The sequence below is a fragment of the Hippoglossus hippoglossus genome, chromosome 3 (genome assembly GCF_009819705.1).
Source record: "Hippoglossus hippoglossus isolate fHipHip1 chromosome 3, fHipHip1.pri, whole genome shotgun sequence".
NCBI classification, from domain to species: domain Eukaryota; kingdom Metazoa; phylum Chordata; class Actinopteri; order Pleuronectiformes; family Pleuronectidae; genus Hippoglossus; species Hippoglossus hippoglossus.
This window is the reverse complement of record NC_047153.1, coordinates 32,250,158-32,272,274: the sequence shown is the minus strand read 5'-3', so window position 1 is coordinate 32,272,274 and position 22,117 is coordinate 32,250,158. Positions and strand designations below refer to the sequence as shown.

Below are 22,117 nucleotides of genomic sequence, written 5' to 3'. Positions count from 1 at the left end.
TCATTCTGACCCAACTGCTGATGTAAATTTCCCCCATGTGTGGATAAATAAAGTTCTATCTGATCTAATCTATCTAATCCCATCCATCATATCAAACATAGCCTTGCTACCTATTCGATCAATGTAAAGATTGTTGCCAGAAACCTAGGAGTTCTGTTTAACCAACCACAAATTGGAGACTTTATTCACACAGTCTTCTCTAGATTGGACTACTCTAACTCCCACCTTTAAGGCAACTAGTTAAGAATGCAACAGCTAGGCTTCTCACTGTTCTTAGAAGGCAACATCACATCACCCCGATCCTGGCTTCTCTCCATTGGCTCCCTATCTGTTTTAGAATTGATGTTGAGAATTTACTGATCACTTTGCCAGGGTGCCAGGGTCTGGCCTCAAGCTACATCACAGCTATTATCATGGTATTGTTAAAATGTGCTGTAAATTTTGTATGTTTCTGGTACACAAGCTATATAGTAATTTCACCATGTTTTATGATATTATTAAAAAATTCCCTTCTGTCTGCGGGAGTGTGTGTGTGTCTTTCTCTGTCGCAAAAATGACGATCACATATATTTAGTTACTAATCGATGATGTCGGTTAATGAATCCGTATCATTCCGATCACTTTAACCCTGATGTCCTGGCTGTGCACATCACGTCTAGTCTTGTGTTGTGTAGCAGCTGAACTACATGAGTGCAAAATGTTGGACTATTTTCAGTGTGTTTTAATAAGTGTCTCATAAACTCTAGAGCGAATCAAACAAACACAAAGTAAACTTCACATATGCAAATAAAAAAAACAATTCGCATGCTGAGCCTGCGCGCCTGTGTGAGGGACTGTTGTTCATTGTGGTGGATGCTAGTTAATTGTAATACCGGTAACCGTTTCATCCCTACTCCTAGTATAAATCTGTAGAAATTCATGAGAATTCAAGTGACAACACAGCAGGAGATCCCCCGCTGGATTCACCATGAGCGAGTGGGGGGTTGATAACGCTTCTGACACGCGACAGATGCAAAAATTAAAAAACAAAAAGAAAACAAATATCTCTTGGTGAAAAAGCGGAGACACACATAGAAGACACCGACCAAGATGTCAAGAGAGTTTGTGACGATAAGAACTGACGACGGTGTCGGGGTGCTGTAGACATGATCACATGATCTCCGCAGTTACTTCCTGCCTCTGCCTGCTGCACCCGGCTGCTCCACTTCTCCCCAGAATAATGCACAGGATTTGTTGCTGCTGTGAACATCTCTGCAGAGTGCTGTACAGACCACCATCATTCAAAATTACCCAATAAAAAAAACTAAAAAACAACAATGGACCCTTGTGGTCAGGCCAAAACAATAGGGTCCTCGCACCAGTCAGTGCTTGGGCACTGCAAAACAATGAAAGTGTGAAATCATGCCCCATACCAAAGCTGCAATGAGATTTTAGTTATGAACTCACCGAGATGACTCTGTAGCCCCAGCCTGTCAGAGCCAATAACTGCTGGAAGAACACCTCTGCTGTCCCACTGACAGGAGGAAGGAAGATAATGGGACACCTGATGCTCTTTGGACCTGCATCATACAGCGACCACACCTTACTGTCATCATCATCAACAATAATCTATAGGAGACAGAAAAGAACACAGTGAGGTGGAGAACCTTTTTTACCAACTTTTTGGAAATGTGCAAATTTCAAGCCAAGCGTGATGCATCTTTTTACAGGATGAATTCGGGATGGCCATGGCATCCCGAATCAAATCATACAAGTATTCATCTCCACAAGAAGGGTGATGCACAAGGCATTTATGAGAAGATTAGAAAGAAAAAACTGTTAATTTGAGCTACCAGCAGCATTGAAGGCCCCTTGCACCTTTGTGCACATCAGGGAGCGTGCTGATGCCAAAGAGAAAGACAATTCACAACCTTTAATACCTTTTGGTTCTTTACAAAGGAGCAGACTTTTGTGTTGTGTAACTGCATCATGCACATGTAGGTGGTGGGTCATGGATTCTACTTTCTAAAATAGTAACATTTGTTAATGGATTACAAGATGCTGTCTAAGAAGCAGGAGTCAAAACACAGAGCAGGTAGAACAGACAAAGATACTCCTGAACAATATTTAAGTGAAAATATAAAAAATTGCATTTCTCTTTTAGTGCAAAGAGATAAATTGTCTTCAAACATATATTAACTTGCATCATAAATATATTATAAACAGAATCACAACAGAAAGGACAAATAACATTCCTTTCATCACTTGGTGCTTGGGCCCTAAAAAGATTTAACAATTCCTAAATTAACACAGTATAACCAACTTGCCTGTGGTTGGCCAAATGTGATCACTGGAGTAGAAAAGAAAACAGAAACACCTGGGTTTTCTTTAAACTGTAAAAAATACTAAACGCAACAGTGTCAAACTAATTTCCATGCTTAAAGGGGACATAGCATGCAAATTCCACTTTGTTAGTGCTTCTACAGGTTAATGTGGGTATCTGGCATGTCTACCAACCCAAAAACTCTGGGGAAAAAACACTCGCGCGTTTTGTTATAGTTCCTCTAAGTCAGAAACGTCATGCTTGAGCGACTCGATTGCGCTTCCTGGGTATTGTGTCGTAACAAGGAACTGGAAGTCTCCCTACATGGTCTTGGCCCACCCCGTCCCCCCCCCACACTCGTTACTTCCGGGTTTACACCGGAGGCAGCGAGGCTGCGAGGCAGTGCAGCGCCGTTCCCAAGCACGCAGCCGGGCTGTTCACACGGGACGAGCATTTCTCCGCTGGTCAGCCCCATAGACTGTATATATATAAGGTCAGCCCGCGATTCTGCTTTCTCCGCTTGTTGTTGTACCCGTTGAATGTCGGGGTTCGGGGGTAAATGATGGTCTTCATAGCCCCCCCCCCCCCCTCTCTTTCTCTCTCTGTCTGTCTGCTTGTGTGCTGGTAGTGGATGGGCAGAGGGGGACATTTAATTATGTGATTGGGAAAATTAAAACTCCAGGACAACAAGGGGAATACAAAGTATGGGATGCATATTTGATAATTTATATCATATAAAATATGTAATTTATATCGTTTAAAATCATGGGGGGAGAGGGGGGAGGGGGGAGCTGGCTCATTAGCATTTAAAGGAACAGGCACTCAAAACAGGTCACTCTGTGGAGGGCTGTTTTATACAGGGTAAAAAGGGTGCTGTTTTAAATGATCCTTGTGGTATTTTGACCAAAGTATGTTACAGACATTTCATTAAGACCCCAAGGAACCATATCAACTTGTGGTAAAATGGGCATGCTATGTCCCCTTTAAAGAAACAGATTGACCAGAATTGGCAAATGCTCCAATAACACCCTTGGTTTAGAACCTTTAGTGTTAGGCCCTGCCTTTGGTATAAAACGGAGCTTTGCATGACATTTTCTTCCCCCTACCTTCCCACTTTCAAGTACAACCAGTGCCAAAGCAGATTGCAGTCCAAAAAATATATATAAATTTTCCATCAGGGTAGAAAAGGCACTGGGTGGACAGATTCCAAAACAATAAACAAAACTAAACCATTCTAATTTACCTAAATCATAAAAGAAAACAAATAAAATACATCTTACCTGCATCCCAAAGTAAACAGGAGAATACAGATCTTTTTGTTTTATCTCACCTCTACAGCTACCTTGACTGCTATTTATAGATATTTATAATATTTACCCCATAACCCCTCCCAACATCAAAACCAAGTGCTATTCCTGAGGGAATATCACAATCCTGGACTGGTGCAGTAAGGTGCCGGACGTCTGGTTCAGTATCATTACAGACAGATATATATACACAATAGACAGAGAGTAAAAAAGACAAATTTAAAAAAAGATTTTTTTTTTTAAAACAAGAAAAGACTTTTTACCTGCCCCGCGGGTTTCCTCAACTTTTTGTCATTACTGTGTACATTCACCTGAAGGCAAATGCAGCCTCTGCCTCCAGCACAATTTTTAATGTCGTGCAAAATCTGCAGTCAATTTCACCTGACGCTCCAAACTTTATATTGGGTGATTTTAACCACGTATCTCTTAAAAAAACTCGAAGTAAGTGTTATTAGTATGTCTCCTGCCCTACCAGGCAGGATAAGACTTTAAACCTTTGTTATGGGTCAGTTAAGGATGCTTTTAAATCTCTCCCACTTCCACCTCCTGGCTCTGCAGACCATAACTGTGTTCATCTTCTGCCCATCTACAAAACTGTTCTGAAGAGGGAAAAACTGCAGACTAGGGAGATAAAAGACTGGACCGAGGAATCTGTGATGTCTTTACAGGAATGTTATGAGTGCAGTGACTGGGAGATATTTCAGCAGTCCTGTGATGATCTGGATGAACTGGTGGATGTTACATGCTCCTATGTTGCTTTTTGCAGGGACACGATCATCCCAAGCAAGAGGGTTAAAATGTACCCTAATAATAAACCATGGGTCAACAAAATGGTAAAATTTGCATTAAAGAGAAAGAAACTTGCTTTTAAAATGGGGGAAACGTCTGACCTGCACATCGCTACCAAAGAGCTTAAAATAGGAATTTTAATAGCAAAACAAAATTTTAAATCCGATATGGAGAGGAAAATGGCTGCAAACAACCTTGGCTCAGCATAGTCGTGCATGAAAACCATTGCAGGCCTCCAGAATAAAACAAAAAGCACTCAAGTCACTTTAAATGGTTTTAATTCAGACACTACCTTTGCCAATGCTCTTAATTGCATTTATAATCGTTTTGACATGTTTGATTCAAGAACTGAGTATTAAACTTCAAGAAAATCAACACTTCATTATGAACCAAAACCATGTTGAACAGGCTTTCCGTTCTACAAAGGTGAACAAGAGCCATGGGCCAGACAATATCTGTGGTCGCATTTTAAAATATTGTGAAAAAGAGTTTAGCCCAGTTTTTAATTTCATTTTTAATAAATCTTTACAAACACAGCATGTTCCCATGGTCTGGAAAGATGCCGTCATGGTCCCTGTACCTAAAATAAACACTCCAAGAACATTTAATGATTTCAGACCTGTGGCCATAACTTCTATTTTAATAAAAAAAATTGAAAACATTGTGCAGTCTGTAATTTCAAGACACACGGAGCACGCCCTTGACCCGCTGAAGTTTGCCTACAGACCTCAGAGAGGAGTGGAGGACGCCTCACTCACTCTGCTCAATTTGCTTTTCAAACACTTAGAGGGAAAGGATTGTCATGCTCTGCTTTTATTTATTGATTTCTCATCTGCCTTTAACACAATTCAACCTCACATTTAACCCGTAGGCTTTTAGAACATTTTAACCTAAGTTTTAATCTTGTGGGCTGTATTTTAGATTTTCTAACAAACAGGACACAAAGAGTGAGAGCGAATGGATTTTTATTAGATAAAGTTTGCTCTTCCACTGGCTCACCACAAGGGTGTGTGCTCTCTCCTTCATTTAAAGATAGGATCATTTTAAAGTACGCAGATGACTCAGTGATTGTGAGTTTGCTTCAGGCAAATGAAAACAGCCATGGACCTGTTGTTGAGTGGTGTGAGGAGTCATTCCTCCAACTTAACATTTCAAAAACCAAGGATATCGTCATTGATTTTAGAAAAAACTTGCCCACACACGAAGACACTTTTATCAAAGGTCAAACTGTGGAATGTGTGGAATCGTATAAATACCTTGGGAGTATTGTTGATTCCAAACTGAACTTTGAAGCAAACAGTGAAGCTTTGTGCAAAAATGGTTACCAGCATTTGTACTGTTTAAGGAAAATGTCCTATTTTAATATTGACAAAACCATGCTGATACTATTTTATCATGCTTTTATTGAGCGTGTTTTCTTTGGTGTCATGGTTTGGTAACCTGTCTTTAACAGGACAGAAACAGACTGAGTCAGATAGTGAAATGGTCCAGTCGGCTGATTGGTGAGCCTCAGTTGAGCCTAGAGTCCCTGTACACCAGACAGTTACAGAGGATAGCCAGCTCCATTACTAATGATGACTCGCATCCTCTACATGGTGAATTTCAACTTCTACCCTCTGGTCGAAGGTTTACAGCCCCAAGGGGTAAAACAAAACGCTACAGAAATAGTTTTGTTACATCTGCAATTGTTCGCATGAATGGGTTATCGCCAAATTTGCACATTTGTCCCTATGCAGCTTTCTATTGATAGCAATGCATTTTAGCACTTTTTGTCACGGTTTTTGTGGTCTTGTCTTCTGTCTGTGTGTTATAATTATGTACTGTTTTGGATGGATGCCTTCTCTTTTTATTGCTGCAAAACAAATCTACCTATGGGTACAAATAAAGTAACCTAAACTAACCTATAGGGGCCTTTATCATGAGCCAGTCGAGGTGAATGAGGGTCGGGGTGATGTGCTGCCAGGGCTTAGTGCAGGTGAGAACCCTGGCAGCGGAGTTCTGTACATATTGAAGTCTGTTCAGGATGTTGTCTAGTACACCCGACAGGACTCCATTACAGTAATCCAGGGGGAGGTAATGGAGGCATGAGTGAGGGTTTCTGCCATGGAGTCAGGGAGTGAATGCTGGAGTCTGGAGATGTTTTTGAGGTGAAAGTAGTCTGATTTGATGACAGATTTGATGTGGGATTGGAAGGAGAGGTTGGAGTCAAGAATGACACTCAGGTTTCGGACCTCGGGGGATGGGAAGATGGAGCAGCTGTCGATGTTGAGGAGGAGATCTCCTTCCGCAGCAGAGCCTTTACTGTTCAGTTTGAGAAGGTTTGATGCCAGATTTTATTGTCGGGCAGGCTATTGACTAGCAACTGTCCAAACTGCTCTGCAGAGGCTTATGAACACTGTCCTTGCTGGTTTCATCTACATGTCCTGTGCTGTGTATCTTGACGATATTGTGTTAGCATCGCCCACCTTCGACCAGCATCTGGCAGACTTGGAGGAAGTCTAACCCTGACTGAAATCAGCTGGCCTCTCCTTAAGACTGAGCAAGTTCCAGTTCTGCCTCAGTGAACTCATCTTCCAGGGCTACCTTGCATACACCCAGACCCTGACAAAGTGAAAGCTGTGAGAGAGTTCAAGGTGCCCACGTCAGTGAAGCAAGTGTGTCAGTTCCTTAGCCTATCAGGTTACCACTATAGGTTTGTTGAGGACTATGCTCAGCATGCTGAACCACTGTTTGCCTTCACAATAAAAGATTAATCATACAACTGGGACAGAAAATGTCAAGCAAATATGGATTTCTTGAAAAGCTGCATAACCTTAGTGCCCGTCTTGAGATTCCCAGAATTTAAACGTCCTTTCTTCAGCCACGCAGACACCTGCGACACTGGTCTGGGAGCCGCATTAATGCAAAAATACAATCAAGACAGAGATGCTGCTCCAGAGATAGAGTGTATGGCCATTCATTTGACCATTTACTCAGACCACAGCAGCCTTAGGTGGTTAATGTCACAACCTAATTCTACCGTCAGGCTAGGTAGATGGTCTCTTCGCCTGCATGACTTCGACTTCAGATCTTTTCGAGCATGTTGTGTCAGCACTTTGGACTGAGCACAGACTCGCGACTGTGTATCATCCACAGACAAATGCAACTGAAAGTTTCAATTGTACTCTCTAAACTGCCATTCGAGCATATGTAGAGACAAACATGTCGTGGGATAGTTCGTTCCCAGATCTGTTTTGCACTACGCATTGCACCTTATGAGAGTACAGGTCTTAGTCCCTCTCTGAACATCAGAAAAACTACTACGACTTGAGGCGTTGTTAAGTATCCTACGAGATCGGAGACCTTGTCAAAGTGAAATCCCATCCTAAATCAGATGCTCTAACCAACTTCACGGCCAAACTAGCCCCACTGTACATTGGCGCATACCGCATCCGCATCTCAAAAGAGGATGTCCGATGTGAACTACAGTCTCATCAAAGTTGACATCGGAGAAGAGGCTGGAGTTTTCCATGTGGTGAACCTACAACCACTCTACACGTGGACCACAGCCCCATTCAACAGGCGTATGGGACAAGTGATCTCTGAAGTACAGGCTAATGATTCACAGGACTGCAACTTTTGATCTTATCTAGAGGCTTATATGTAAAGTGTCCTCACACTTGTGACGACTAGTCTCCACTGTTTCGTTAGCAGTGGTTGTCTAAGCCATTTTTCAAACGTTTACTCCTGAGATGAGACCGCGTCGTCACGTAAATTACACAAAGCATGGGATTGGCTGGTTTACTGGCCCTACCTCAGGAGATGCTGCCACAGTGTGTGCCATGTATTGTTAGACCAGACTAATCGATTACTAAATTAGTTGCCAACTATTTTTATAATCCATTATAAATTATTGAATCGATAAGTTGTTGTAGCCCTAGTAAAGAGTAGATGGCTGAGAGGGTCTCCCTGTTTGGTCCCTCATGCTATAGGTTAAAGAAGAGCGATATCATTCAATTTGTTATTACTGCAGCTCTTGGATCTGAATATATTACATTTACCCATTTCATAAAAACCTCTCCAAACACAAATATGTTTAGGGCATGCAGTAGGAAGCCCCACTCCACTCTATCAAATGCCTTTTTGAGCATTCAAGGAGTCGGTAGCTATCACTGCGTTTTCATCCCTATTACGTTGTATAAGATGTAACAGGCGTCTGACAGTCAGTAGATGACCTTCCCTTTATGAATCCTACTCTAGTCTCATAAACAAAATTGTTTTATAGTTAGAATTTTGCAGTCTTTATTTATCAGCTTCTTGGATCGTGGGTTCTTTATCTTTTTAACAATTAAGGATAACGGAGCTTTGTTGTATGTTTTTGGTAGTTTCCCCAATGAGAAGGATTCTTCATACATAGCTGTTAGAATAGTCTGAATAGAGCGTATTCTACTTTTTAATGTATGTTTCGTTTAATTTAAGGTTCAGGTCACACCATCTATTAAAAAAATAGATCAGTATGTTTCTTGGACAGTGTTTTTTCTAATTCTTTACATTGAGATTCAAGTTCACTTATTCCATGTATCTGCTCTCTTTTTTTTTCCAACTACAATAAGATATAATTTCCGTCTTACATTGGCCATGTAGGCCTCCCGGACTGTCCAGTTTTATCGATTAAGCCATTGTTCCATTTGAAGAAATTGTCAAGTTCCTCTTGGATTAAACTGTTAAATTGTAAAATCTCCAGCTATGATTGTGTAGCCATCAACAATGCTCCCCACTGATTTTATAAATTTATGAAAGAAGCCAGGATCCTCTATATTTAGAGTGTAGATATTACATAAATTGACTTTTAATCTATAATTTTCCGCCTATAAGCACATCATTCTCACTTCTCCATATTCTGGTAGAAAAAAACTATTAACTTAAGGAAGGAAGATAGCTTAACTTATAATATTAAGAAAAGAAAAAGATTAAGTATCAACCACACGAGTGTCTGTATATGTCTGTGTATAAAAGCAACGTGGGCTTGTTGGGATTTGAGTTATAGTAAGCATTTTTCGTTTACATTCAAGGACACTATTCTTACCCAACTAGCAATAGATGATTTGTATCATAATACTGAGGTGATTACTAGCATATGAGAGTGGATACAGTGAACAGAAGAAAAACAAGGTGCCAACCAGCTGCTTGATAAAAAAACCCAAAACCATTAACACCATTAACCCCTCTTGAACAGAGAACATATGCCACACATGCCTTATTCCAGTTCCCTCTCTTACTCTGGAGCAGGGGTCAGCAACCTAATCATTGGCACACAGGCGATTTCTTATTAAAGAAATGTTCAAAGGTTTTGCCGTCACGCAGCCTGTATTATTTAGCTTGATTGATGTTACACCACCCAGCCACTAGTTGCCAGTAATGCGCCATAGGCTTGATGCCAATCGCCATTAAATAATAATAAGAAGAAGCCTCCCAGCCGGCGCTGCTCGCATTTCCCCACATGAATCTCCGTGAAGTGCAGCCATTCAGGTATATTGGTGATGGCATGCCCGCTAGCTAAAAAAACGAAGACACGGGCATTTCAGCCCTCATGGGCAGAAGACTATGGCTTTGTTTTTCATAAGGACCGTGCTGAAAATGTTGTGTGCCGAACGTCCAGTGTTAAGTGCCACTTTGAGACAAAGCACGAAAGAAGTTTCAAAGATCAGGCAGACAAGGGAGAATCCATCAAACGTGCAGTGTCCAGGTATGGGAAGCCAACTCTCTCAAAGTCTTTGCCACTGCCAAAAACCATGCAACTGAAGCAAGCTTTCGCAATTCTGAATATGACAAATAATGACAAACCTATTACTGCAATCATAATGAGATAAACATGTTTCTTTAGAGTGTTGTTCTATGTATAGCCAATATGGATGGAATAAAATGACATGTCTGTTGGAAATATTGTGGTTCAATAATAAAACTTAATATAAAAAAATGTTGATATGGCACACTAAGTAACAAGAAATCTTCACATTGGCACTTATTGTCGAAAAGGTTGCCGACCCCTGCTCTGGAGAGATACCCCGCGAAAAAAGACCATGATGCAGACTAAAATGGTCACCATCAGGAACCCAACACTAGGGCTGGGTAATTAATTGAAATTCAATTAGGATGATGAAAACCGAATAGTCAACATGAACTGATTATTATCCCACGTTTCGTTTTGCAATGAGGCTCTCATTTTGTCTTGCCTTATGACACCTGAGCCACACTGCCTGCGTGAGAGGTGCTTGGCTGCACCGCTGTGTGAGGTTTCTTGTATAACAACTGTATTTCCTCAAATAAGAGTTGGGCTATGTACTCAAGTAAATGCCAGGACACTGCAGTGGGCCACTGCAGCAAAATTATTCCTGCTGCTGCTTCAGGATTGCGGCAGATGCACATTACATGCATGGAATCCTTATACAATGGTGTATTAACCTGTCGCATGTTCTCCCTCCTCATTCCCCAACTGACCTGTGCTCACTTTAAACGTTAACAATAAACACCAACATTAATCATAAGTTATCAGGACACTTACAGTCCTTGAAGTTTACTTTGCGTTTGTTTGATTCGCTGGAATGTTTATGAGGCACATATTCTAACACGTTGAAAAATTATATACATATACACCCTATACCCCCTAACCCTAACCCTGCCACACATGCCCTATTCCCGCTCTCACTCTAGAGAGATGAGTTGAGTTGAGATGTCTAATCAAGCTCTCCTTTAAATGCAGTAGTGGCTGGACTGATGTGAGGAGAGACTGACTGAGAGGCTCTGTGAAAATCACAGTAACTGTCAAGACACACTGACAAGTCACAAAGACGACAACTGTAGGTCCACGGAGATCACACAAAATCTGGGCGGTGGTGAGACTTATTTACGCTGTGTTATTGAAGTAACAATAAAGATTTGGGATTGTAGCTCTGTGTCTGTGTGCTCCGAAGCTGAAAAAAAACAATACTGCTAACTGTCAGTGTTACATCAACTAAATGCCGGGACACTACAGCATCCCGCCGCTGCAAAATCATTGCTGCCGCTGCTTCAGGATTGCAGCAGATGCAAATTAGAAGCATGGTATCCTTATATCGTGCTGTATTAACATGCAGAATCCTTGAAGTTTACTTTGTATTTGTTGAATACCACCACTTAGCTGAAGTGTTCAATAAAGGGTAAGGGTTGTGTTTAATTTCTGCATCGTCTGTTCACATCTTCCTTTCGTACTGACTCATACCTGAACTCATCACCAGCTGGCCAATCATACTGGGCTTTCTAGCGAGGGGGTGCATGAGCTGAATCCGGCTGCGAAATTCTCCTGTGGCTGCAGCAATGAATAGAATAAAGAAACTAAAGACTTTTTTGAACATTGGAGCCTGTAAACCAACAACGAGCATAATAGGTCTCCTTTAACATCACTGTGTTTGTCTATCTCGATGAAATCTTGATTTTTTCCCAGGGACTTGGAGGAGCACAGACAGCACGTGCAGCAGGTTCTACAGAGACCACTCGAAATCAAATTATACGTCAAGGCGTGAAATCCACTCTTACACGGTGTCTTTTCAGGGTTGCATTTTTTTTAAATATATATTTTTAGGGCTTTTTATTGCCTTTATTTTTTGATAGGACAGTGCGTAAATTGTGAAAGGGGGACAGAGAGAGAGTGGAGGAGGACATGCATAAATGGCCACAGGTCAGAATCGAACCCAGGCGGGTTGAGGGCTTTCCTCGTTGGGGCGACAGCTCTACCAGGTAGGCTATACGATCAGCGTGATGAGAGGCCTGTGCCAAAGAGTCCTAAAGAGCTTCAGAGGTTTTTGGGCTGTGCTAACTTTTACAGAATATTAATCCGGAACTACAGTCATGTGGCCGCACCCCTCACAGGATTAACCTCCCCAGCGGTTCCCTTCAGTTGGACTCCCGAAGCTAGCCAGGCTTTTGATAAGAACGGAAACCTCCAGTCAACCTGAGATCAACTCTTGATGCAGCGTTTGTGCATAAACACGCTCTATTGTTCCACTCCGAAACCGAGTTGTCTGTGTCTGCACTTGGGTCTGATCCGTCTGCTTAAATAAACAAAGTTTCCAGTATGAAAATAATGTCACAGGCTCCCTTAAAGCCATGCTCAAAAATATTACACAAGCAAAAAAGTTAAATAAAAAACAGAATATAAAAAGTATTGAAATAAAATATTATAAAATATACATTTTGTATATTTCTACTGAGCAGACTGAGTGAATGAATGAAATAAGTAATACTGATTAGTGCAAATATTGCAAGGTGCAGAGTTTATAGGAGTGACAGCCCAGTGGCAGATTGGAGGAGTTTAAAAGTCATATGGCCTGGGGGTTGAAGCTGTCTCTGAGCCTGGTAGTGCGGGCCCGGATGCTGAGGTACTGTCGGCCAGTTGCCAGTTTATGGCTGGGGTGATAGGGGTCTTTGATGATCCCGTTGGCCTTCTTCCTACACCGCTGGGTGTAGAGGTCCTCCATGGATGGCAGCTGCGTCCTGGTGATGTGCTGAGCAGACCTCACCACCCTCTGTAGAGCCTTACAGTTCAGGGCGGATCAACTGCCTTACCAGGCAGTGATGCAGCCAGTGAGGATACTCTCTACGGTGCACCTGTAGAAGTTGCAGATAATCCTGGAATCCATGAGCCTCCGCAGCCTGCGGAGGAAAAAGAGACGTTGTCTGTCAGTCTTTCTGATGGAGTCTGTGTGGTGAGTCCAGGTCAGGTCATCACTGATGTGAACCCAGAGGAACCTGAAGCTGCTGACTCTCTCCACCGTAGTCCCGCTGATGGAGAGGGGATGGGGCTGTTCTTCTCCCTGTAGTCCACGATCAGCTCCTTCATTTTGCTGATGTTGAGGTGGAGGTTGTTGTCCTGGCACCAAGATGTCAGGGCTCTGACCTCCTCTCTGTAGGCTTTCTCATCGTCGCCGGTGATCAGGCCTATGACGGTCTTGTCATCAGCAAATTTGATGATTGTGTTGGAGCTGTGGGTGGCCACGCAGTCATGTGTGACCAGGGAGTACAGGAGAGGACTGAGCATGCAGCCCTGGGGGGCGCCGGTGTTGAGAGTCATGGTGGAGGATGTGTTGGTGCCTATCCGCACAGCCTGAGCCCAATGTCTCTGAGCTTGGTCACGAGTTTTAAGGGCACGATGGCATTGAACACTGAACTGTAGTCAATGAACAGCATTCTCACATGTGTCCCTCTGGTCCAGGTGGGAGAGGGTTTGGGGTTTCTTGGGAACAGGGACAAGGATGATCTCCTTGAAGCATGTGGGGAATACAGACTGGAGCAGTGACATCGACATTATTGTCCGGTCCTGGTGATGAATGGAGAGCCCCTCGGGAACAATGGCAGAGTCCAGGATCGAGGGGTTGAGACAATTCTCGGTGAAAACCATAACGTTACAGTTCTAAATGTCCCACTGGAAAACCATCCTGCTCCGATGTTCATCCAGCTTAAAGGGGACATAGCATGCCCATTTTACCACAAGTTGATATGGTTCCTTGGGGTCTTAATGAAATGTCTGTAACATACTTTGGTCAAAATACCACAAGGATCATTTAAAACAGCACCCTTTTTACCCTGTCTAAAACAGCCCTCCACAGAGTGACCTGTTTTGAGTGCCTGTTCCTTTAAATGCTAATGAGCCAGCTCCCCCCTCCCCCCTCTCCCCCCATGATTTTAAACGATATAAATTACATATTTTATATGATATAAATTATCAAATATGCATCCCATACTTTGTATTCCCCTTCTGTTGTCCTGGAGTTTTAATTTTCCCAATCACATAATTAAATGTCCCCCTCTCCCCATCCACTACAAGCACACAAGCAGACAGACCGAGAGAGAAAGAGAGGGGTGGGGGGGCTATGAAGACCATCATTTACCCCCGAACCCCGACATTCAACGGGTACAACAACAAGCGGAGAAAGCGGAATCGCGGGCTGACCTTATATATACAGTCTATGGGGCTGACCAGCGCGGAGAAATGCACGTCCCGTGTGAACAGCCAGGCGGCTGCGCGCTTGAGAACGGCGCTGCGCTGCCTCGCAGCTGCGCTTCCGCGTCCGGTGTACCCCGGCGTAACGAGTGGGGGGGCTCTGTGTGTTTGTGCCAGTGGACTTAGAGGAACCATAACAAAGCGCGCAAGTGTTTTTTTTCCAGAGTTTTTGGGTTGGTAGACATGCTAGATACCCACATTAACGTGTAGAAGGACTAACAAAGTGGAATTTGCATGCTATGTCCCCTTTAATATCCAAAGACTGAACAGAAGAATACTCGGTAGTGGAGGCCGGGTCTCAAGTTCCCTCAGCCTGACTAGGCCCACGACCCTTCTTTCCTTCGTCGCCATGGGTATTCACCTTTATTTTCTGGTGGCGGTGAAAAAGTGTTTTCCACCGTCTATAATATTGTATGATAGTGCTCGCTTGGTCAGTGTGCATAATGCAGAATAAATTTCAAAAAAACGTCAAGCCAAACGGAGCGTGACACCATCTCCTCCGGCTCTACATACATTGACAAATGTTACAAAGTCTGTTGTTTTTACCCAGACTGAGTTAACACATGTTTCCATTCACACTGAGAGAGAGAGAGAGAGAGAGAGAGAGAGAGAGAGAGAGAGAGAGAGAGAGAGAGAGAGAGAGAGATGAATGCGCACGCTGCTCTGAAGAAAGATTTAACTCTTTAAGAAAAGTATTAATCATTATGTGATGATCAGTGTTGATATTGTAAGAAGCAAATCAACGAGTCAGAGACGTCAGCTGAGAGAGGGAGACTTAGACAGAGAAAGAGATGGAAACACACACTCAAATCTCTGCTTTCAAATAATCTGTTTTCTCTCTATTCTTTTCTTATTCTCTCGCTCCGACAATGATTCATTAATGGAAAAACCTGTCAATGATCTGAATACCTTTAATTTATCATCTCGGTCAGCTTCATTTGTTTGGCCAAATATATTGCAGAGCAAGAATGCATGGAACATGCAATAGGGCTGCAAGATATTAGGAAAAGATGCGATATGTGATATCGTTGTTGAATATCGCGATGACGATATGATTTGCAATAAATAAACATAAACAGTCCCTGGCCAAGGACAGTTCCATGGCCAGGAGAAGGGGCACATCAAGTCTGGGGCAGACACTAGGGAGCCATGCAGAGCTCCACTAAGTCTACTAATTTGGGGTCTTTTCATACATGGACTGTGAAAAGTTATTTTTTTTACAGTCTTTAGTAGCTCTGTCAGTAATTTACATCCTCTTGTGTCTCTGTCATTCGCGCTGTGCACTGCGCCAACTACGTCAAACCAAACAGAGTGCGCCGCCATCTCCTCCAGCTCTACATACATTTACTAAGTTTACAAAATCTGTTGTTTTTACTCAGACTGAGTTTACACGTGTGTGTGTGTGTGTGTGAGAGAGAGGAAGAGAGAGAGAGGAAAAGAGCGGTACGGCTGATGAATGGGCTGCTCTGAATATAGATTTAACTCATTAATAAAAGTATCGATCATTATGTGATGATCAGTGTTGATATTGTGGTGAGAAATAAATCAACATTTCAACTGTAGCGAGTCAGAGACGTCAGCTGAAAGAGAGAGAGAGACAGACACTCACACACACACACTTGCGGACTCTGTGTGTGTCTATGCGCTTTTCCTTCAGGTTTTGGGGTCATAAATAAGCTTCACAATTATTTTTATAATCAACCACTCATAGTGACGAATTTAAACGTGATCACTAGAAGTTTCCACAGCAGAGTTTAGTTGGAGGAGGCAGAGCGAGATTTGACGTCAAATCTCTTGTTTTCAAATTCTCTGAAAAACCCCTTCAATGATCTGAATGTCTTTAATTTATCATCTAGGGCAGCAGGGCTCCATCTGATTCGCCAAATACATTGAGTGTATATATATCATCACCATATCTTCCTCTACTTGCGTCACCCATTCTAACAGCAAATCCATGAATGGCTAGAATTGCTGTCAGTCTCTATGTTACATGTAGGTGTTCACATCCTATTGGATAGTTAAGCCTAAGTTTGCATTCCTTAATCACATTGTGTCCTTACGTCTTGCCACTGATAAAGTACGCAAAAGAGTTGAAGTTGGTGTCTCTCTGTCTGGGGCATCTGAGTTAGATATGAAAGTCCATGAGCGAAGACACTACAATGTACTGTTGGTTGGCCCTTTATCTATAACCTGACCTTGGGTACTGCTAAGAGAGAGAAGGGAGTATCTGTGGAATTTAGACAGGCACTATTCTCTTGTACACATATAATATATTATACAATATACATAATATATAGCAGCATATACAGTAATGTGTGAGGATGGTCAAAAATTCCTCAACAGCGATGACGATAGATTTTTGATATATCGTGCAGCCCGAATATACAATAATAAAATAAAATCAGCTTGGATAAAAACGTTCTCAACTCGTGGAGTTGGCTGATCTCAGCTCTCTAACTGGAGTGTGAGTATGGAGAAGTTCAGCTAAGTAAGGCAGTGCCAGTCCATTTAGAGATTTAAAAGTTAACAATAAAATTGTATCCGATCCTGTGACGAACAGGAAGCCAGTGGAGGGAGCACAGGTGTAATATGGTCTCTCTTTTTCTAATCAGCGGGAAGAACTTCTCTGGAGGAGAATGTGCGTGTGTGTTTAGGTGTGTGCCCGTCTCTGTCCCTCTTCACATGTAAAAGTAATTTATCGATTCCTGTACATGTCCTAATAACTTCTGATCAATTATGGTGTTTATTGGTTTGGTGAGCGCAGGTCAGCGGGTGAGTGAGGAGGAAGCAGACTCTGACAGGAGGCTCGTACAGTACAGGACGACCGTACCTGCATCGATGCAGAGTCGTCCATGATATAAACCATTTCATTTAAAATCAATTAAATAGCTGGCTACTTTTATCCCACTGGCTAGCTATTCTACGGTATATCTTGTGGAAAGGTCTACTTGTAGCTTGTAGATTCACCTCAAATAGACACGACTGGACCTTTATGACCCCCCTGCAATGAGTCCTCCTTCATGGTGGTTATAATGTAAGGTCAGTGTTGATAATTTTGTTGATGTGTTCAGCTACATGCGGCATCTATTGCTTTTCTGAACCTCCTGAGAGGGTTTCCGAACATGTGGCTCTCTCTAAGGCAGGGGTATTCAACTAAAATTTAAAGAGGTCCAGTTAGAGAAAATTTCTTGAAGCAAAGGTCCGGAAGATCATAATGTCTAACTATTTAGTGTGATATATATTTAAGTAGCCTAGTAGTTGTATCAACATCTGCATGTACTAAATACCTGACTGTCACATCAAATGAATTCAGTACGATTCAAAAACTTTTTGACAATATTTATTGTCACGTAACATAGAACTGAACATATATGTATGATCGCAGATATGTATAATGTTCTCTCATTAACTAAATAAAAGTAGGGCTGCATTTCAAAATAAGACAAAATAAATAAAATGTGAAAATTGTGCATGTTCAAATAAAGGGCTTAACTTGAGAAAAATAAAATAAAGGGAGCAAAAGCTTGAATTTCCCTTTTTCTGTTTCACATCTTGACTCAAAAGTCTAAACTAATTTTACAGATAATAAATCTCAACACATCTTAACAATTGAACAGTTTTAGAATCACTTTCTTCCCCTCTTATATCCAACTCCCCCACTTTGTTCGTCTGTTTCTCTCCCTTTCTCCGTCTCACTCCTGTTTCTCAACTTTCTCCGTCTCACTCCTGTTTCTCAACTTTCTCCGTCTCACTCCTGTTTCTCCACTTTCTCCGGCTCACTCCTCCGTCTCACTCCTCTGTTTCTCTCCCTTTCTCCGGCTCACTCCTCTGTTTCTCTCCCTTCCTCCGTCTCACTCCTCTGTTTCTCTCCCTTTCTCCGGCTCACTCCTCTGTTTCTCTCCCTTCCTCCGTCTCACTCCTGTTTCTCTCCCTTTCTCCGTCTCACTCCTGTTTCTCAACTTTCTCCGGCTCACTCCTCCGTCTCACTCCTCTGTTTCTCTCCCTTTCTCCGGCTCACTCCTCTGTTTCTCTCCCTTCCTCCGTCTCACTCCTGTTTCTCTCCCTTTCTCCGTCTCACTCCTGTTTCTCAACTTTCTCCGGCTCACTCCTCTGTTTCTCTCCCTTCCTCCGTCTCACTCCTCTGTTTCTCTCCCTTTCTCCGGCTCACTCCTCTGTTTCTCTCCCTTTCTCCGTCTCACTCCTGTTTCTCTCCCTTTCTCCGTCTCACTCCTGTTTCTCTCCCTTTCTCTGTCTCACTCCTGTTTCTCTCCCTTTCTCTGTCTCACTCCTGTTTCTCTGTCTCACTCCTGTTTCTCTCCCTTCCTCCGTCTCACTCCTCTGTTTCTCTCCCTTTCTCCGGCTCACTCCTCTGTTTCTCTCCCTTCCTCCGTCTCACTCCTGTTTCTCTCCCTTCCTCCGTCTCACTCCTGTTTCTCTCCCTTTCTCCGTCTCACTCCTGTTTCTCTCCCTTTCTCCGTCTCACTCCTCTGTTTCTCTCCCTTCCTCCGTCTCACTCCTCTGTTTCTCTCCCTTCCTCCGTCTCACAAGTTTCTCTGTCTCACTCCTGTTTCTCTCCCTTTCTCCGTCTCACTCCTGTTTCTCTCCCTTTCTCCGTCTCACTCCTGTTTCTCTCCCTTCCTCCGTCTCACTCCTGTTTCTCTCCCTTTCTCCGTCTCACTCCTCTGTTTCTCTCCCTTCCTCCGTCTCACTCCTGTTTCTCTCCCTTTCTCCGTCTCACAAGTTTCTCTGTCTCACTCCTGTTTCTCTCCCTTTCTCCGTCTCACTCCTCTGTTTCTCTCCCTTTCTCCGTCTCACTCCTCTGTTTCTCTCCCTTTCTCCGTCTCACAAGTTTCTCCGTCTCACTCCTGTTTCTCTCCCTTTCTCCGTCTCACTCCTGTTTCTCTCCCTTTCTCCGTCTCACTCCTCTGTTTCTCTCCCTGTATCTCTATCTTTCTTTTTCTTTCTACCATCTTTTCATGTGTAACTTGCCTCTAACTCTCTCATCTGTCCGCACTGTAGAGTCGCAATGTTTACCGCCTGGAATGCACAGACTTGATTGGCTGAGTAGTATCACGTGGGATGGCTTAACTCGCATGCAATTGGTCTGTGTGTTTCCTCATCCGCTAAACCACTACCGTAAAGACTACAAAAGCTGCGCCGGTTACAAATAGAAGCGCCCCGTCAGGTTTTAAATCATAACCTTCTGTTTTGGCTGTCGGTCCGGGTCCGTACGGGACGGCTTCTGGGTCCGGACCCGGACCGCGGTCCGCCTGTTAGTGAACTATGCTCTGAGGTTTCTACATTTTTTTGGGAGTTTTTCCTTACTCTTCTTGAGAGTTAAGGACAGAGGATGTCGCACCTTGTTAAGTACTATGAGACAAATTGTGATCTGTAAATTTTCAACTAAAATTTGATTGCTTGATTAATTGATCATTTTGAGAGGCACTGAGGTGCTCTCCAATCAATATATCCATTATTTGCATCGTAATTATTTTCATATTTCTATACAGTTTAGTTTGAAGGTACAGTGTATAGAATTTAGTGACATCTGGTGGTGAAGTTGCAGGTTGCAGCTGAATACCCCTCACCTCACCCTCCCCTTCCAAACATGAAAGAGAACCTGTGGTAGCCTTCAGTTGTCATACTCAACAAACTCAAAAGGTGTTTAGTTTATCCAGTCTGGGCTACTGTAAAAAACATGGCGGCCTCTGTAGAGAGGACCCGCCCATTCTAGGGTAAAGAAAACAACAATTCGTACAATTTAGATGAAACACACTAGTGAAAAGATTACTAGGATTATTTTATATTCATTTCCTACCAATAGATTCCTTTCATCTAAATATTACACACTGAACCTTTCAGTATTGTGTTGATGTGTACTTGCAGTGTGCTCAGTTATTACATGCATCACAATTGTTAGACATTATAAATTAGATACTTACTCTCCTCAAGGGCACTGTGCTTCTGAACCAGTTGTAGTCAGGAGAAACTTTGATCTCCTCCATCTGATGACAAAAGCAGAGAAAGGACAGACAAAGTCATTGTCAGAGAGAGACAGAAACAAAAAGATAATCAAAGAGAGAGACAAAAACCTACAGACAAACAGGCACAGTCAGTCAGAGACGAAACTGTAAGAGACAGTCAAAAACAGACAGTTGGAGAAAAACAGAAACAGAAAAACAACTAACAGAGGGCAAAGGCAAACTGTCAGAGACAGACAGACAGAAAAACAGTCACAGACATACAGTCAGAGAAAAAGACGGACAGTCACAGATACAATCAGAAACAGTCAAAGACAAACAGACTGAGACGGAAAGGCGATGACAAACAAAGAACAGAAGTCGGTCACAAACCATCAGACATTAAGAGCCACAGAGACACACACACACACACAAGCAAAGACAATCAGAGACTGTCAGAGACAATTCCATGTAAGATCATCACACTTTTGGCTGCAACGTCATAGAGCTTAATGAAATTTGGCATGCTGATTTGATCATAAAAGAAACCAATGTAACATAATTTATTATCCTAATTAGGGAGATTAGGGCTAACGAAGGAAACTTTTTGGGGGCACTCTGGACTTTGACTGTCCACATCTCCCTCATTATAGAGATATACACTGCTACACTCAATATACAAATAACAACATAAAACCCCATATAAATAACTATTAAAAACTATACATAAAATTGGACAAATATTCAACAAAGTAACTTCAGGTCATCAAGACGTCCAGAAAGTTTGATCTTTGGTTTTTAAGTTGTTGCTGAAAAATCATTAATTAGCGGTAGTGTCATCATGTGACAAAAGACAGTAAAAAAAAACTGTCACCGACAGAATGGTAGTTACGGAGATGTTCAGACACAATCCGTTAAAGACATCAAGTCACAGACAAACACACAGAAGAGACAGTCAAAGATTAACTGTCTGACACGATCAGAGTTGGTGTGTGGAGAACGTTAGTGGACATCTGCTACACACAGACTCGGGTGAGGACTTGGTGATTAAATAAATTAGCCGTGTATAAATATGATTTAACCGTGCTATTACCGTGGTGGTTGTGGCTGTTAGTCACCGCGAACAGAGGACCTTATCCTTGTCTCGGAACCATTCTCCGACTGCTGCTTCCTGGTCATATGACTTCGGTTTCACACACTTCCGCGAAGCATCTGACACCGCCCACCGATTCACCGTCTAAATAACAGATGCGAAGCCTCCGTTTTAACTCCAGCCAGTGGCAATAGGACCACACGATGTCAAACGCCAATCTGTTAAACATTACAATGTTATTTACTTCAATGTGTTGCCTGCCTTTTGGCAATAACGAAGGTGTGATTGTGAACGTTCTCTTCACAGACAGCAATGAATCATGTGCATTACCGCCACCTGGTTAGCCTCCGGTATTGCATGTACATTGTACTCGACTAGAGTGAGGGAAAAATACCCGTTTTTTGTGGAGCCAAATCAAGGCCAAATGTGGGGATCATTTAAAAAAAAATGATTTAATTGAAACAGTAACATTTTTAAATGAAAGTTAAGTTTCGATCTTAAACTTTGAAGTGAAAGGAAAGAGTTTTCAGTTAACAGTTTTTATTATACAATTCTGGAATTTCTTGGAATAAATCATTTATTTTTCCAGTTTCAGTTGCAGATTTTATATTTTCAGATTTCAGATACAATTTTCAGTCACAGATATTTGTT

General features: G+C 42.4%; 1 protein-coding gene across 2 annotated transcripts in view; it reads right to left on the bottom strand.

The window, feature by feature from the left end:
- spg21 (SPG21 abhydrolase domain containing, maspardin) overlaps positions 1–21,727 on the bottom strand; it is a 57,153-nt gene extending 35,426 nt beyond the window's left edge. Inside the window, exons 1-3 of one of the 2 annotated variants that reach the window (XM_034581567.1) lie at positions 21,467–21,727; positions 20,356–20,418; positions 1,447–1,608 (exon numbers count right to left, since the gene is read on the bottom strand). In XM_034581567.1, the coding sequence (XP_034437458.1) occupies positions 1,447–1,608; positions 20,356–20,418 (225 nt within the window). In that variant the 5' untranslated portion in view covers positions 21,467–21,727. The remainder of the gene's footprint in view (positions 1–1,446; positions 1,609–20,355; positions 20,419–21,466) is intronic. The other variant, XM_034581568.1, reaches the window with a different exon arrangement.
- Between the last annotated feature and the right edge of the window lie 390 nt (positions 21,728–22,117).